This window comes from Natator depressus, chromosome 4 (assembly GCF_965152275.1).
Source record: "Natator depressus isolate rNatDep1 chromosome 4, rNatDep2.hap1, whole genome shotgun sequence".
NCBI lineage: Eukaryota > Metazoa > Chordata > Testudines > Cheloniidae > Natator > Natator depressus.
The window spans coordinates 108,558,927-108,574,739 of NC_134237.1; the positions used below are offsets into that span (position 1 = coordinate 108,558,927).

The window sequence follows — 15,813 nt, forward strand, 5'->3', positions numbered from 1 at the left end:
GCGCTGCTTCTGAGGATGTTGCTTCTGAGGAGTTGGCGGATGTGATTTCAGAGCCATTAGCCATTATCTTTGAAAACTCATGGCAATCAGGGGAGGTCCTAGATGACTGGAAAAAGGCTAGTGTAGTGCCCATCTTTAAAAAAGGGAAGGAGGAGGATCCTGGGAACTACAGGCCAGTCAGCCTAACCTCAGTTCCTGGAAAAATCAGGGAGCAGGTCCTCAAGGAATCAATTCTGAAGCACTTCGAGGAGAGGAAAGTGATCAGGAACAGTCAACATGGATTCACCAACGGCAAGTCATGCCTGACTAATCTAATTGCCTTCTATGACGAGATAACTGGCTCTGTGGATGAGGGGAAAGCAGTGGACATGTTATTCCTTGACTTTAGCCAAACTTTTGATACAGTCTGCCACAGTATTCTTGCCAACAATTAAAAGAAGTATGGGCTGGATGAATGGACTATAAGATGGATAGAAAGCTGGCTAGATTGTCGGGCTCAAAGAGTAGTGATCAATGGCTCCATGTCTAGTTGGCAGCAGGTATCAATCTGAGTGCCCCAAGGGTCGGTCCTGGGGACCATTTTGTTCAATATTTTAATTAATGATCTGGAGGATGGTGTGGACTGCACCCTCAACAAGCTTGCAGATGTCACTAAACTGGGAGGAGTGGTAAATACGCTGGAGGGTAGGGATAGGATACAGAGGGACCTAGACAAATTAGAGGATTGGGCCAAAAGAAATCTGATGAGGTTCAACAAAGACAAGTGCAGAGTTCTGCACTTAGGATGGAAGAATCCTATGCACCGCTACAGACTAGGGACTGAATGGCTAGGCAGCAGTTCTGCAGAAAAGGACCTAGGGGTTACAGTGGACGAGAAGCTGGGTATGAGTCAACAGTGTGCCCTTGTTGCCAAGAAGGCCAATGGCATTTTGGGATGTATACGTAGGGGCATTGCCAGCAGATCGAGGGACGTGATCGTTCCCCTCTATTCGACACTGGTGAGGCCTCATCTGGAGTACTGTGTCCAGTTTTGGGCCCCACACTACAAGAAGGATGTGGAAAAATTGGAAAGCGTCCAGCGAAGGGCAACAAAAATGATTAGGGGACTGGAACACATGACTTATGAGGAGAGGCTGAGGGAGCTGGGATTGTTTAGTCCGCAGAAGAGAATAATGAAGGGGGATTTGATAGCTGCTTTCAACTACCTGAAAGGGGGTTCCAAAGAGGATGGCTCTAGACTGTTCTCAGTGGTAGCAGATGACAGAAAGAGGAGTAATGGTCTCAAGTTGCAGTGGGGGAGGTTTAGGTTGGACATTAGGAAAAACGTTTTCACTAGAAGGGTGGTGAAGCACTGGAATGCGTTACCTGGGGAGGTGGTGGAATCTCCTTCCTTTGAGGTGTTTAAGGTCAGACTTGACAAAGCCGGGGCTGGGATGATTTAGTTGGGGTTGGTCCTGCTTTGAGCAGGGGGTTGGACTAGATGACCTCCTGAGGTCCCTTCCAACCCTGATATTCTATGATTCTATGATGACTCTGTGTCAGCCAACTGAATTAAGTTTTGTAATTTATACAAACCAAATTCTGATATTAAAAGTAGTTTTATATTCCAAAAATCCTCATCCTTTATAACATATGAAAAGTTAAGCCACCTGAACAGTGCAGACTATCTACTCCTCCCCCTCAGGCACATCTTTTATCGCTACTACAACTACAGCACAGACCACATTCCTCTACCTTAAATCTGCCCTCTAAATTCGCCCTTTTGAGGATACTCCTTTACCAGCTACCTATTCCCAGCACAACTGGCTGTGGATATTTGGTGTAGTGATTTATTGCACTGGGAATAGATGGTTTGTTAAAAGGGGTGACTGAAGGAAGGCACCCAACGAGGCAAAGGTAAGGTTGTGGTGTGTTGTCTGTGTTGAAAGGCCACTTAGGTGTAGAAAACACATCATTTATACTCCATCTTAAGACCATTCTCATTGCAACCTTAAAAACAGTTTGTGACTAGTGTCCCTGTAATGAACCTATAACTGAAAATACAAGACTATAACAAATGGTTTCCTATACACCAAATATTACTATTTCTGGTACATTCCAAAACACTCTTCCCTTACAGTATATTACTTACCACAGCAAATAAATGTAAGTAGATAGAGGGAACACTACATTTCTGCAAGTTAATGGCAAAAAAGCAAGATAACCTACATTTCAGTAATAGTCTCTGGAAGATTGGTTGGGATCTCAGTAAGGCCTTTCCCACGACAGTCAACAATGTTGTTACTACAGGTACATGCAGTAGGACAATGCAAGACGCTGCAGGAAGGAGCCATAAAAGACTGATGACCTGGAACAGAAAACAAATTGCTTCTTCTAAAACTGCAGAATAGTCAAATAGAAGAATTCTAGATAATTCCAACAGTGAACCATCCTATTTCTCCCTTCCTTACAAAATAACAGACAGAGCTCTTAGAATAAACATGGCTACAAAATCAGTTACTTTGAGTTACATTAATTAATCTCAATAATACCTAAATGTTGAACTAACTTGAAGAGCATGGAAGAGAAAATTCAGATTTACAGTTTTAACTCTTGCTCAGGAGGGTGAGAAACTGGGGAGGTTTTTTTGTTTTTGAAAGTTGGGGAAAATTTTGCAACCCAAAGAAAATAATTTGATGGCCCACTTTGGAATCATGACTTTAAGACCAACATGTCCTTCTCTATTCTCTAATGTCATATTTTCACCTAGAAAGTTGCTCTACTCGCAGTTATAAACTAATTGCTCTGCATGTTCAGTATTTCAGACTTTAACGGATCCATTTTTAAAATTACACTAACAAAAAAGACTTGCCTTTTGAGATAGCAGTTTACAATATCTAAATTTCAGCTTTATTCTGGAGTTACAAGAGAGCAAACAGGCAACGAAAACTAATATACCTATGCTACTGTTGTTACACTCCTAATGTAAAAAAATATTCAAATTGATTTTATTAAATAAAAATAAATTGATCCAGGGCTAAGACATGTATATCAAGGTGCAATAAATCCCCCAAAATAGGGATGTACAATGGGAATGTTCACATATATCCACTTAAAGACAAATTCTCAGGTGTACGAACAGGGTTCCACTGGGATCCCTGCACATGCACCCAAAGGCAGAATTTGTGGAGCAAGGAGGCATTATACTCAAGTTAGCAATGCACTCATTAAGCCTTAGTCCTACAGGCTTTGTGTGGATGGATCCTGGTGCTTGTGTGGTGTTCTGTCGTCATCAATGGGGCTCTGCTGGACACAAAGGTCTGCCTGCATGGTAAAACTTGCAGACTAAGGCCTAAATACTGCAGATACAGTTGTACATATGCTATTGTTCTTAAGAATTTGGGGAACCAGAAACATTAACTAAAGTTTACAGATATTTTTCAATCCAAGTCTAAAACTATTAAAAAAAGAAACATGAACTTGCCTTCTTCCTCATCTATGAATAAAGGGGAAAAAATGAATAAAGAAAAAGTGGTTAGTACTGAACTGTTAGTCATTTCATTATTTCACTTCAGAAAACAACCAGAGTTGCTAAAGCATACAAATAGTATTCCCAAAGGGATTCTTTTGGGAGTGGGGAGTTTATGAAAACTGTGGAAAATACTGAAGTAGGGAACAAAGAGCCTGTAAATTAAAAAGAACAGAGAGTCATTCCATATAGAAAGCTTCCTGATGGTCTCAAAATGTACATTTAGATTTCATTTTCATAGCCACCCATCACCAAAAATTTGTTTTTAGAAAGGTATGCATATAGTGTTTCTATGTATTTTGTGTGTGTGAATGTATATATATGAATCATTTACATAAAGTACATAGGAACACAGTTACCCACATTAGACCCACGTATATTGCCAAAATACCTGAACAGGTTTTCAAAGAAGTTGTTTAAATTCTGTAGAGCTAGAAACAGCATACAGCGCATATCATTACAATCTCTGTTAAACTGGTGTTAAACATGCATTAAATCAGAGCTCTGTTGCAGAATTTGTTTCCCTTACCACTGCAGACAAATTCTCGTTTTTGAACCTCTGCTACATTGTGTCCCCTCAGGTGGGATGGGCCCATACACTGTGTGTACAGGCCAACTCGGGGTCGCTGCCGCAGCCAATCAGATAGCCAGGCCAGGTGGCAATCGCAGTAGAGGTTATTGGAGTGAAGTCGACTGAATGAGAGGAAACAAGTCAATATGTTTAAATTAGCAAAAAACCTGAGTGACAGAGTTTTACAGATCTGGAAGATTTACTAATAAGAAGTCCTTAATGAGGAATTGATCTTTTAAATTTTTCATTTGAAGCTGGAGACTCATGTAGCTTTATTTATTAACATTTAAGTAGCAAAAATGGTTCGTCTAATTAGTTTAATAAGAAACTAGGTTTGCTATCACAAAATTGAGTATCTACAGTTTCTTCCCTCTCTCCTAAAAGAGAAACGCAAATACACCAGAGTTTGAAAACAACTTTTGAATTATTTAGCTTAGCTCTGTACAGAAGGCCAATAAATCAAAAAAGTCTAAAGAAAACTGGTTTATTACAGTAATATACTGACAACAAAAAAAGTTAATAGAAGATTTGGCTTCCAATTAAAGATATCAGTAAGTCTGGCTGTTATTAGTCTCTATAGAAACTACTTGCAAAATCCTTTTAGCAGGTCATATTCATTTTGCTGCTGAACAAGACAGAATAATAATGCAATATAAAACACCTTCTTTCACATCCCTTCCTGATTTTCTCTCCTTTTGTTTAATCACAGAAAAGGGGATTAGCTGCTTTTGGCTCCTAGGGACCCATATTCAAAGCAATGCCTGAAATTAAAAGACCAAATGGCAGTGAGTGAAGGAATTAAGTAAGTTGCCTCTCTGTTGGCAGAGACCTACAAAAGATCATGGCTCCTTGCCAAGTGCCAAAAAGCACTTTGCCATTGATAAAATATCAGACAAATGTATTCACTAAATTAGGTAAATTACTTCAGCCTGGATTTTATGTTTTTTTCAAACTAAAGAAAAGGACATTCAAATCTATAAATCAAACCTTACTCCGAGAATCATCCATAACAGAGTAATATCATTTTAGTCCTTTTTAGCTAATGTGCTCAGTTCTAAGCAAATAATTGTAATGGATATTAAAAAAATAGAACTCAGCTGAGAAAGCTAATTAACCCAATAAAAACCCATTTAAGTAACATCAAGGCTGTGGAAACAGCCAACAAAAGCAAGATGATTTAATTGATTCTTATTTCCATTCACAGAGGACTAACAATTAAAGTTAAAACTGATGTACTTTCCTTAACTATTTTTATGATGTGTGGGTATTGTAGCAGAGAGATACAGCATACAATATGATACAAACAATACATAGCCACCACTGGGTAAGGACATAGTGTCTGATTCTGCACTCGCTTACATCAGTGCAAACCCAACAGTAACGCCATTGAAGGCAATGCAGTTACACGTGTATTATCAGTGTAAGTGGGATTAGAGTCACAAACCTCTCTTTTGAATTGTCCTCTGGCTATTTATTGTTACAGCTAAATGTCACAGTTATGATGGAGGACATTCCATGTTGACTTTCTTTTGTTTATATAATAAATTTTAAGATGAACCATCCCACAAAAATCTTTATGCAAGTTTGCAAAAGACTAAAATCACTCTTATACTCTATTGCCTAAATGCTACTTGTACTTAAGGAGTTGAAATAAAGTTTAAGTAAATATATATAGTGAGGTATTTATTAAACCAATACACACTTATGCCTTCAGGTGTCCATAGGGTTGCCAACTTTCTAATTGCACAAAACCGAACACCCCTTCCCTGCCCCTTCTCTGAGGCCCTGCCCGCATTCACTCCATCCCCCCTCCCTCCATCGCTCGCTCTCCCCCACCCTCACTCACTTTCACGGGGTTGGGCAGGAGTTTGGGGTGTGGGAGGGGGTGAGGGCTCTGGCTGGGGGTGTGAGAGTAGAAGAGGGCTCTGGCTGGGGGTGTGGGCTCTGGGGTGGGGTTGGAGATTAGGGGTGCAGGAGAGGGCTCCAGACTGGACCCGAGGGGTTCGGAGTGAGGGAAGGTGCTCAGGGCTCGGACAGGGGGTTGGAGTGCCAGAGGGGATGCAGGGTCTGGGGTGGGACCAGGGATGAGAGGTTTGGGATGCAAGAGGGGGCTCAGAGCTGGGGCAGGGAGTTGGGGTGCAGAGTGTGGGCTCCAGGAGGGAGTTTGGGTATGGGAGGGGGCTCAGTTCTGGAACAGGAGATTGGGGTGTGGGAAGGGGCTCCAGCTGGGGTGTGGACTCTGGGGTGAGGCCAGGGATGAGGGGTTTGAGGTGAAGGAGGGGGCTCAGGGCTGGGGCAGGAGGGTAGTGTGCAGACTCTGGGAGAGAGTTAGGGTGTGCGAGGGGGTTCCAACCTGGGGCATAGGGTTGGGGTGCGGGAGGGAGTTCAGGCGCTTACCTTAGGCATCTCCTGGTCAGCAGTGCAGCGGGGCTAAAGCAGGCTCCCTGCCTACCCTAGCTCCATGTGGCTCCTGGAAGCAGCCAGCATGTCCTGCTCCCCCTAGACAGATATGCCAGACCACTCTGCGTGCTGCCCGTGCTCACAGGCGCCGCACCTGCAGTGCCCATTGGCCACGGTTCCCGACCAATTGGAGCTGCGGAGCCGGCACCGGGGAGCAGAGGCAGCACACAGAGCTTCCCTGATTGCCCCTCCACCTAGGGGCCGCAGGGACATGCTGGCCACTTCCGGCAACTGCGTGAAGCCAGGGCAGGCAGGGAGCCTGCCTTAGCCCTGCTGAGCCGCTGACCAGGAGCCTCGTGAGGTAAGCGCCTGCACCCTAAACCTGGTCGAAAACCAGATGCCTGGCAACCCTAGGTGCACAGTCGGAATACATTATAAATACAACACGGACCACTTGCAGTCCATGGACCACACAGTTTAAGAACCACTGGACGAACCTAGGACCTGATCTTGAGTATACTTTACACAGGTGACTAAAGTATACTAAAAAATACTTGAGTAACTTTACACAGGTGACTACGCCCACTGATTTCCAAAATGGCCTCCATATAAAAGAATAAAATAAATAAAAATAAATGAAATCAAGGCCATTTTGGGTTATACAAGTACTATCCATGGGCCTATATTGACCTTTTTTTGTTTTCAAGCAAGCATCCCATTTACTTTCAATTTTGCTCATCTTTCACTTCCATCGGGAGTTCTGCCTGGAGAGGGAGCTCAGGATTAAGCCCTGAAATATTATATTATTATTATTATTAATAATAATAATAATTATTATTATTATTTAAAAACAATTGCATGTTTTAAAAAAGGCAATCCTTAGTTTTTGCATAAATTTTAAAAAAGGCTAGAACTTGCATGAACAGTTTCTTTGTTTCATTTTAGTAGCCTGAAGCATATGCTTATGTTTCAGTCGTAACTGCTAAAAATTGGGGCCTTAATGTAAATGCTGACACAACCTTAATTAAAACAGCACTACCAGTTGATGCTATAATTTTTTGCTACAAAGAATGTTGGAGAGCCAGTTTAGTTTAATTAGGTCTGCTAGCAGTGCAGTCATAAACGCATAAAGATTTCCCATTTATCACATGTGGCAGCCAATCAAAGATTCTTCCATATTCTTAAATGAAATGTGACCTATTGAATAGCTCAAAGTAAAACAATTTTGTTCACTTTCAAAAGCACCTATTTTTAGATATACTTATAATGTGCAGAATAGTCTCCACCTTCTTCTCTAGATGGTGAAACTCATGTATGGTGTGGAGAGCATTGCTGCAATTTGTGGCAGGATAGAGAAATGGCCATGGCAGCTGCATTTCTGTGGATCCAGTGGCCCCAACAGCCTGCATAACTGACTAGTTCATGGGTCTCACTTACTGCCCTTGGCTTGGGGGGTTTGTTAATTTCACCTCGAAGATCCCTCTGCAACTGACTCACATAGTGCTGTTATGCTGCTGGAGTGGATCTCAATCTAGAGATCGTTGAGTTGCACTTTTCCCCTTTCTTGCCCACAAATCCATCTTGATGCCTTTTCAGAACCACTAGCAAAACTTCTGTAGAAATAGAGAAGTGGTGAACACACTAGATTAACAGAACAGACAGCTATTGTCATCGGGACTACTTACAAGGTTCTGAGTTTGGGCATGTGGTTGAAACTTGCCACTGAAAGTCGAGTGATGTTGTTATTGTTGAGAGTGCTGCAAAACACAAAAAGATTCAACTTAGCATGCTGTAGTTATCAGGATTCCAGATACTGTCCAAAAATTTACGAAGAAAATCAGATGGTATTACTTGAGATACAAATTTGCTATGATTTTGCAGAAAATACAGCTAGTGCACAATGTCGGGGGCTGCTCTTTAAAATCGGGATTTCAGGAAAAGAGTGTTTACACCTGTGCGTTTACACCATGTGAGCCGCCTTGGCTGCCAATGGATTCCAGATGAAGTGTTGGCATTTGACCCTTATGTCGCAAGTGATTCAAACCCTAGCTACCTGAGAGACTGTCTCCCTGTCCAGTCATTGCACATGTTGAGATCATCTGAGGTATTAAAGGTGGGAATGCCATCCTAGTATAAAGCAGGAGACAGCTGGTGGCAGGACATTCTCAGGGAGGGATCCCTGGTTCTGGAATTCAATTCACTCTCTGGTTCCTCAGGACCCAGATGTGATGACTTTGAAGACATGCTGCAAGATCCACCTGGCCCCGGTTTTCCTGGGAAGGATGACCCGAGGGCTTACTGAGGCTATGTGGGAGATGGGGTTGGTAGTTGCCATGGAGAGTTGCATGATGATTTTAGGTGGCTTGTTCTGTATAAGGTATGGACCTCTTGGGAGCCTTAATATTTTACCAGAATAGTTCTATGTATGTTGTGCAATGTGCTTACAACTTGGCACAGGCACAGTGAATAAATCTAAGTAAATAAATACTTGGTTAGCAAAGAGTTGTCTTAGCATACATTAATTGCAAAGATAACGAGTAATAATGTATGAAAACTTTATGAAATATCTTTCATTTAATTATTACATTTGGTTTGACATAAAAAGAAGACAAGCTTGACTCCAGAACAAGGAAGAGAGCAATATGATTTAAAGAGTTAATATTCCCCCATACTTTTGTCTTACAACTTGTTCATTTGAACAGCATGAAGTACATTTTCAAAATGTTATTTTGCGCTTTACTAATCAATTCTAATGGACTGAGAATTCCATTGGCTAAATCTTTGCGCTCCTTCTTGGAAAAAGCAAGTGTTTCAGTTGTATTTTTTTAAAACATGAAAGCATCATTTGCATAATTTATGCTCGTTTCTCAAGACTTTTGCATTAAAAGTACAAAGTACTTCTGAAACACACATGGGTAAATTGCCAGCACCATGAATGGAATCAGGTTGAGCACCTCCAATTAGCTTTAATGGTAGCTATGTGAGTTAATTTTTGGTGCAATGTGTTGCAAATTTACCTCACTGTGCTTACTGATTTCTGTTCTGTTCTCTTCACCCACACACAAGGGAACTCCTCTGTGTGCCCTGAGGGGTACAGAAACCAAAGAGGAGTAGAATCAGGAAGAAAGGAAAAAAAGATAAGGACATGTGTCCGACTTGAAAAAAGTGACATTTTGCATAGGGCTAGTGCAAAGATGAGACTGCCAGAAAAGGGTCTAAAATGGTGATATGATCACTGTTAGGTCTTTATATGAATCTCTGTCACAAATGTCCAAATGAAAAATATACAGTTCCTATGAGTCTCCCTGCATGACTTATTATTGGGTGACTTCCAAGGTACACCTTTTTAAAACAGGAAATGCAAACCAGTGAGCATTTATGTAGTTCTGATACTACTTAAATAGGACAGATTTTATAAACACTTTATTATATTTCTGGTGTTTGGTTATTTAACTAATTATTTCTTTCTTTGACCATTCTTGTATTCCCCTTATGTTGCACCAATTTAATTCTATGGATTTATTTGCTGGAGTACAGCAAAATAGTAGCTAGTAGTAACTTAATGGATTAGACCATAAACAATTCCATCTAATAAACCAAATCTGTGGCTTTCATTAAAGGGACACTGCCAACTTAAAAAAAAAAATCATACTTCTATCTGAAATATTTTCACCTCCTGTTACACATAACCCCCAAAATTCTGTTTCTATTTTAGCAGTTTGTTTACTCATTGAACTTAACAGCATTGTGTGAATTGCCAGGATCACGCCTGCATAGTCAGTTTCCCCCATTTGCTTCAGTCACACAGCTACAGCGGAAAGAAAAACATTTTAAAAAATAGGAAATTTGAAAGCCATAGAAATTTTCTGGAGGATTCACTGCCAGTAGTAATACCTGAAACTACTTTTAACTCTTCTTTTGAATTGTCTAGATTTCATGTTGACTGCATCCCTTTAATTATAATAACCTCTGAACCGCCTCAATGTTACCAAAGTATTTCAACGGTGGAAAGTTATTTTTTTTTAGAACTGTACAAGACCTGTCACTTTAGCAAAAAATTTTAAAACATGATTGAATCAGGGTACAGGACATACTAGAGGCTCTATTATACACTTGTATGTTGACAGAAGATACACATTCCATGCACAGTATTAATACAGACAGAATAAATCCAATCAAATGCAAACCCAATATATTTAGCGTTGCTAATTATTCAATGTACTATTGCTATTGACTGACCTGAATGTCGTCGTCTTCTTTTTTTTTTTTTAACTTTTATTTATTTATTAGACAATATGGCTGCTGTGAAGGTGCAATTTAGAATTCCATTCAACATATTTGTCTCAACCTTGTTTGTAATTTAAGTTCTTCTATAATACTGTTTGTCATATCAAATGGTTTAATTCAAGATTACGTTTATTTACATATTTAACTAATGGTAATAATATATAATAATATATTAATATATATATATAATAAATATAACAAATATATATAATATAATAATATATATATTCATTCATTCAGGCACAAAATACTGCATGATTACCTGCCTTTGTGGTGCAATACTAATAATTTGTATGGTTTTGATTCTGTGACCATTGAAGTCTATGGGAATTTTTACCATATTTGAGCAGTCAAAATAATGGTAGTAAAGCAGCACTAATAATATTTGATTTACTTAAAACACACATTCAAAATTCATTTCTTTTGGACATATATAAAATGCACTATTAAAGGAGGCTATATATTTAAAGTAAGGTAACATGATAACTGCCCTAACCAGCACTGTGAAAATATAAGTTACCCTGTGATACAGGTGAGTTCCTTGGAAAGTGCGGATAAAAATCACACAGTACATCAGGTATGCTGACAAACCACCCATTTATACACTTTACAAGTCACATGTGTTAATATCAAATAAGCAGCACATTTTAACACATTTTAAAAAAGAGAAAGCAACATTTTAGTTATCTGGTTACTTGACTCTAATGACTTAAAACCAAGAAATGTGATAAAATGTTAAAAATTAAAAACAAATAGTCACAGCTATCCACTCATAGTAATCATAGATTAGCTCAATAGCTGCTGAATAACTGCCACCTTTCCCCTAAGTTGCTCATATTTTATCCTTTGGATTCTATTCATAAAAAGATAATGTGCGTTCTCAGAAAAGCTTCTTGATTTTACATAATTACTAACAAAAATTAAGTTAAGACTTAAAGCTCCCTCCCCCCACCAATTTAATTTAGCGTTGGGTTTCCAAGTCGTTTGAAGTCAGGGTGATTTAAAACGACATCCAGAGAAGCACTATTATTGATAGAGAAAAAAGTCTCCTGCTTTCTTTAAATGTATAAAAGTAACCAAGGAATGTGACACTTTGATTGACAGAGGAAATATTTAAAGAATGTATCCTGTGCCTCAAATTCTTTAGGAATTAGACATTTTACTCATCATAGTCACTATTTTCAGGTCAAAGGTCATTGTAGATTATTTTGTTACCTTTATCCTCATTTGACAGCAATTTCAACATGAGAAAAAAGTAAGCAAGGCAATGTGCAACCCAACCCTTCAATCAATGCCATAAATACATTGTGTATAAAAAAAAATCAGTTGTAAAGCATTTAATAATGAATGGACAGGCTACATAGCAGATATCACCGTTCTGTTTACTGAAAAAGTAGCTTAATGAAAACAGTTATCACAAATGTATTCAATGTATTTATCATTTTGATATAGATAGATAAACAGGCAGATAGAGGTTATCTACAACAAATTACATAACAAACGCAATATTAAAGTGTGTAGCACTTCAACAATGAAAAATATTTCACAAAAATAAATGGATGCATTAGTACTTTTTTTTCAGGAAGTGTCTCTTTCTTACAATACATGTCATCTGATTATTTTGTGAAATGCTTTTCTGGGTGAGCAAATTAATGTGTCTTTATACATATATTTACCATTCTACAACACATCACAGTAGATTATTTTAAGACATCTTTTCACTAGACCATTTTGTTCCCAGGCTGCAGCTAGCAGATAAGCTTTTACATTAGTACTCCCTAGATACTGAGCTCCAGTTAAAAGTAAGAGATACAAGCAGTACTTACAGCACTTCCAGGTCGCGTAGAGCCCTAAATGCCCCATCTTCAATACAGCTGATCTGGTTGTAATCCAGTTGCCTGTTAAACAGATTACGAGGGTATAGGTAAAAGAGATGAACGCTGTGTAAGAAAGCCTCCTAAAGGGTCTGTGTAGCTAGGCCACAGTAACTGAAACGCTCTCACAAATACACTCATCTGCTTAAGAATGTCACACGCCATTCTGGCCTTGATGCTGCCACTGAAATCTCTTTTTGTTCTGAACTGTCTGCATAAAACAGCAGCTCTGGGAAAGCTCCAGTAAATAATAACTGCACCTTATATTAAATGCCAAAGGAATGCAATTTCATTACATCAAGAAAAGCTATCCATTAAAAGCTCTCAGCGTCATCTCACTGAAACAATTTCATTAAGGTAAAGGACTGTAAATCACTTAATGTCACATGCATCCCCTCAGTGACCTAACAGAATCCATTTATCAGAGAAGACCAGCTGCATGTTAATTTCACTATCCTTGGCAAGAATGAGCAAGAGAGACCACTTTTAGAGTTTTTCAAAGGCAGTTTCCTTCTAGAATTGTTCGAAATGAAGAAACAACATTGTCCTAGGCATACACATTTTCTTAGTTACATTCTTTAATTCTGCTCCAAATATATCTAGCATTTGTTCTGCAATAACGTTCAGTGTACGATTTTTGCATAGTTTGTGTTCTTTGTAATTATATGCAGATAGGATGTAATAAAGGAGCACTTGAATTCTGGAAATAAAACTCAGCAATGCCATCCCATACATTATTAATCTTAAAGTATTAAGTTATGAAAAATTTACAAACGTTTCTCTGAAGGATATTACTTTTTTCAACTCAAAACATTAATACAGTACATACTACATGACTCCTCTGAAAAAAGAAAGATACACACTTTTCTGAAATTAACAACCACTCAGATACGAAATCCACGTTTCTACACAGCTGAATAATACTAAGAATATGAGCATAATACAAATGAACTTTACCCCTTGTGTTTCTCATTACATACTACCTATCAGAGCTAATAAGGCTTTTACTAAAGCACTTTCAGAGATTTTTGTGAACCTGTGGTAACCCTTTACTTGGATAAGAAATCATTACATCTTTTTTCATTGTAATATAGCAACTTTTACATTGCCTCTGAAGTTTCATATGTATTTTTTTTTTTAGTTTCTAGTAAACAGAAACACTATACTATTGTAGCTGTACTGAAACAGTGTTTCTGTTTACTAGAAACTAAAACCAAAATATAATTTCCTGAACACATTTTTTAATCATTTTGGCACAATATTTGTACTGCAGTGTGTTTTTCTTTAAACCTATGTTCCTAAGAACTCTTTTGATTTTAACTAATTAATTTCATTTAACAATTATGTTAATAGCCTTTTTATTTTAAAGAGGCAAAATATATCTATAGTACTATTCTCTAACCTCTGGAACAATTTATCAAAGCCATTTAAATTAGTACAATGGCATGAAATGTTACCCTTGACGCAACACAAAAGAGAAATTGTTTCCAGACAAATTGGCAAAATCTTTTAATGCCATCGAATTTGCCTAATGCAGTCTGCAGGTTAATCTGTAAAAGGGTGAGCTGTATGTTTGCCCATATCTTATTATCCTTAGCTGTCAATGTATAAATCAGTGCTGACACAGCTTCTTCTAAATCATCCATATTATACACAAAGGGAAAGCTTTAGCAGTAGGCAAAGCACTCGAGCAAATCTTGTCCTACAAGAACTGAAAGGCAGATTGCTTCCATTAAACTGGCAGCAGTTGAGGTGCACCTGAAAACTTTTGGACCTTTTCTTTTAGTGACGCATCCACAGCACTGCAATCGTTAAGGGCAAGTTGCCATTTCCAGCCTAAACCATTTTTTCCCCATGGATTTCCAACACAGCTGCTTTTGTTCACATGGGGCTGAAACATGGCATGAAGCTAGTCAGTTGAAATGCATTTTTCTTCACAACAAATAATGCTTAATTTAAAAAAAAATTATCTAAAAAGTAGTGTTTCCTGTTTCTTTCAGATGATTGGCTCTCTGTTGTGACTAAATGTCAGAAATACATTAAGCAGTAAGCGTGGCAAACAGCTTTTTAAACCATTAAGTTATTTAACTTTGAAAAGTGGCTTTCTAGTTTATCCTATTTGTATTAAGTTGCAGACATCCACCATACATAATCATATAATTCAGTGGTTTCACTAATGGTAAATTCTGATAGGCAAAACTGTAGAACTTCTATAATGTCACTGAGAGCATATAATGGGACTGGTAGCGTTGAGGAATTATGAAGTTTATGGATAAGGTTGACTTCTGATTTCAGGGTAGTAACCTTGGCCAGAATTAAGGCTATTTGAAGACCGCTCAGTGTCCACTTTTATACTTCCCAGCTGTTATTTGTTTTTAATATGTTAACTTTTTAAAAAGCACTTTTTAAAATCTACAGTGTTGTTGTAAAGCTTCCTTAACTCTGTTAAGTTAGTGAAGCATATCTGCAGTCTTAACTCCATTTTAAAGTGTTTTGAGAATTTCTTTAGCTCTTTTCGAATGACTACAAATTCCTCCAGAATAGGAGTCTGTATGGAGGCTGCTAGCTGAGTAGGAATGGACTTGCTACCCCACAGACCATACTCATCCTTGCACAGCTTCTTCCATCCCACTCAAACGTTCATCCCGGGTGGCTCCATTTCCCATGCCCTTGACAAGCGGTTCTCAACCTGAGGCCCATGGGCTGGCTGCAGCCCAATCAACAGAGATGTGGCCCGTGTGACATCCTCAGGGCCATACAGGTGGTATTGGATGTGGCCCACAATGGTAAATAGATTGAGAACCACTGCCCTTAACAGTCACTATTCCCCCCTCCCATGTGCCCCTTTTTCTGTCCCTTCCCTACACTGTGGCTATTTACATTGGGCAATGTGTTTTTTTGTAAATTTACAGGATTCCTAATGTCAGTTCTCATTCTTAAAAACCTTTCAGTTGCTTGGGAGAATTAACTCATTTTTGCATCCATATTTGCAGTGTTACCTGGATACTTCCTGTATTTAATACATAGCATTTTTTAAAATGTCACAGCAATGTTAACCAATTGCAAAGGCAAAGTTGTGACATTTTTAAGGGCTATGCAAAAACTTTTTTTTAAATGTAGCTTTATGCTGTAGTCTTATCAATAAATCACGTGCAAAAATGCTGTTAATAAAA

The 15,813-nt window shown here is 38.7% G+C and overlaps 1 protein-coding gene across 7 annotated transcripts in view; it reads right to left on the minus strand.

Annotated features, from left to right (window-relative positions):
• The window catches only part of SLIT2 (slit guidance ligand 2), a 419,356-nt gene that overhangs the window by 131,291 nt on the left and 272,252 nt on the right, over nt 1–15,813 (minus strand). For all 7 annotated transcript variants that reach the window (XM_074951617.1, XM_074951610.1, XM_074951615.1 and 4 more), the window contains exons 6-9: nt 12,593–12,664; nt 8,165–8,236; nt 4,038–4,201; nt 2,209–2,347 (exon numbers count right to left, since the gene is read on the minus strand). In XM_074951617.1, coding sequence (XP_074807718.1) covers nt 2,209–2,347; nt 4,038–4,201; nt 8,165–8,236; nt 12,593–12,664 — 447 coding nt within the window. The remainder of the gene's footprint in view (nt 1–2,208; nt 2,348–4,037; nt 4,202–8,164; nt 8,237–12,592; nt 12,665–15,813) is intronic.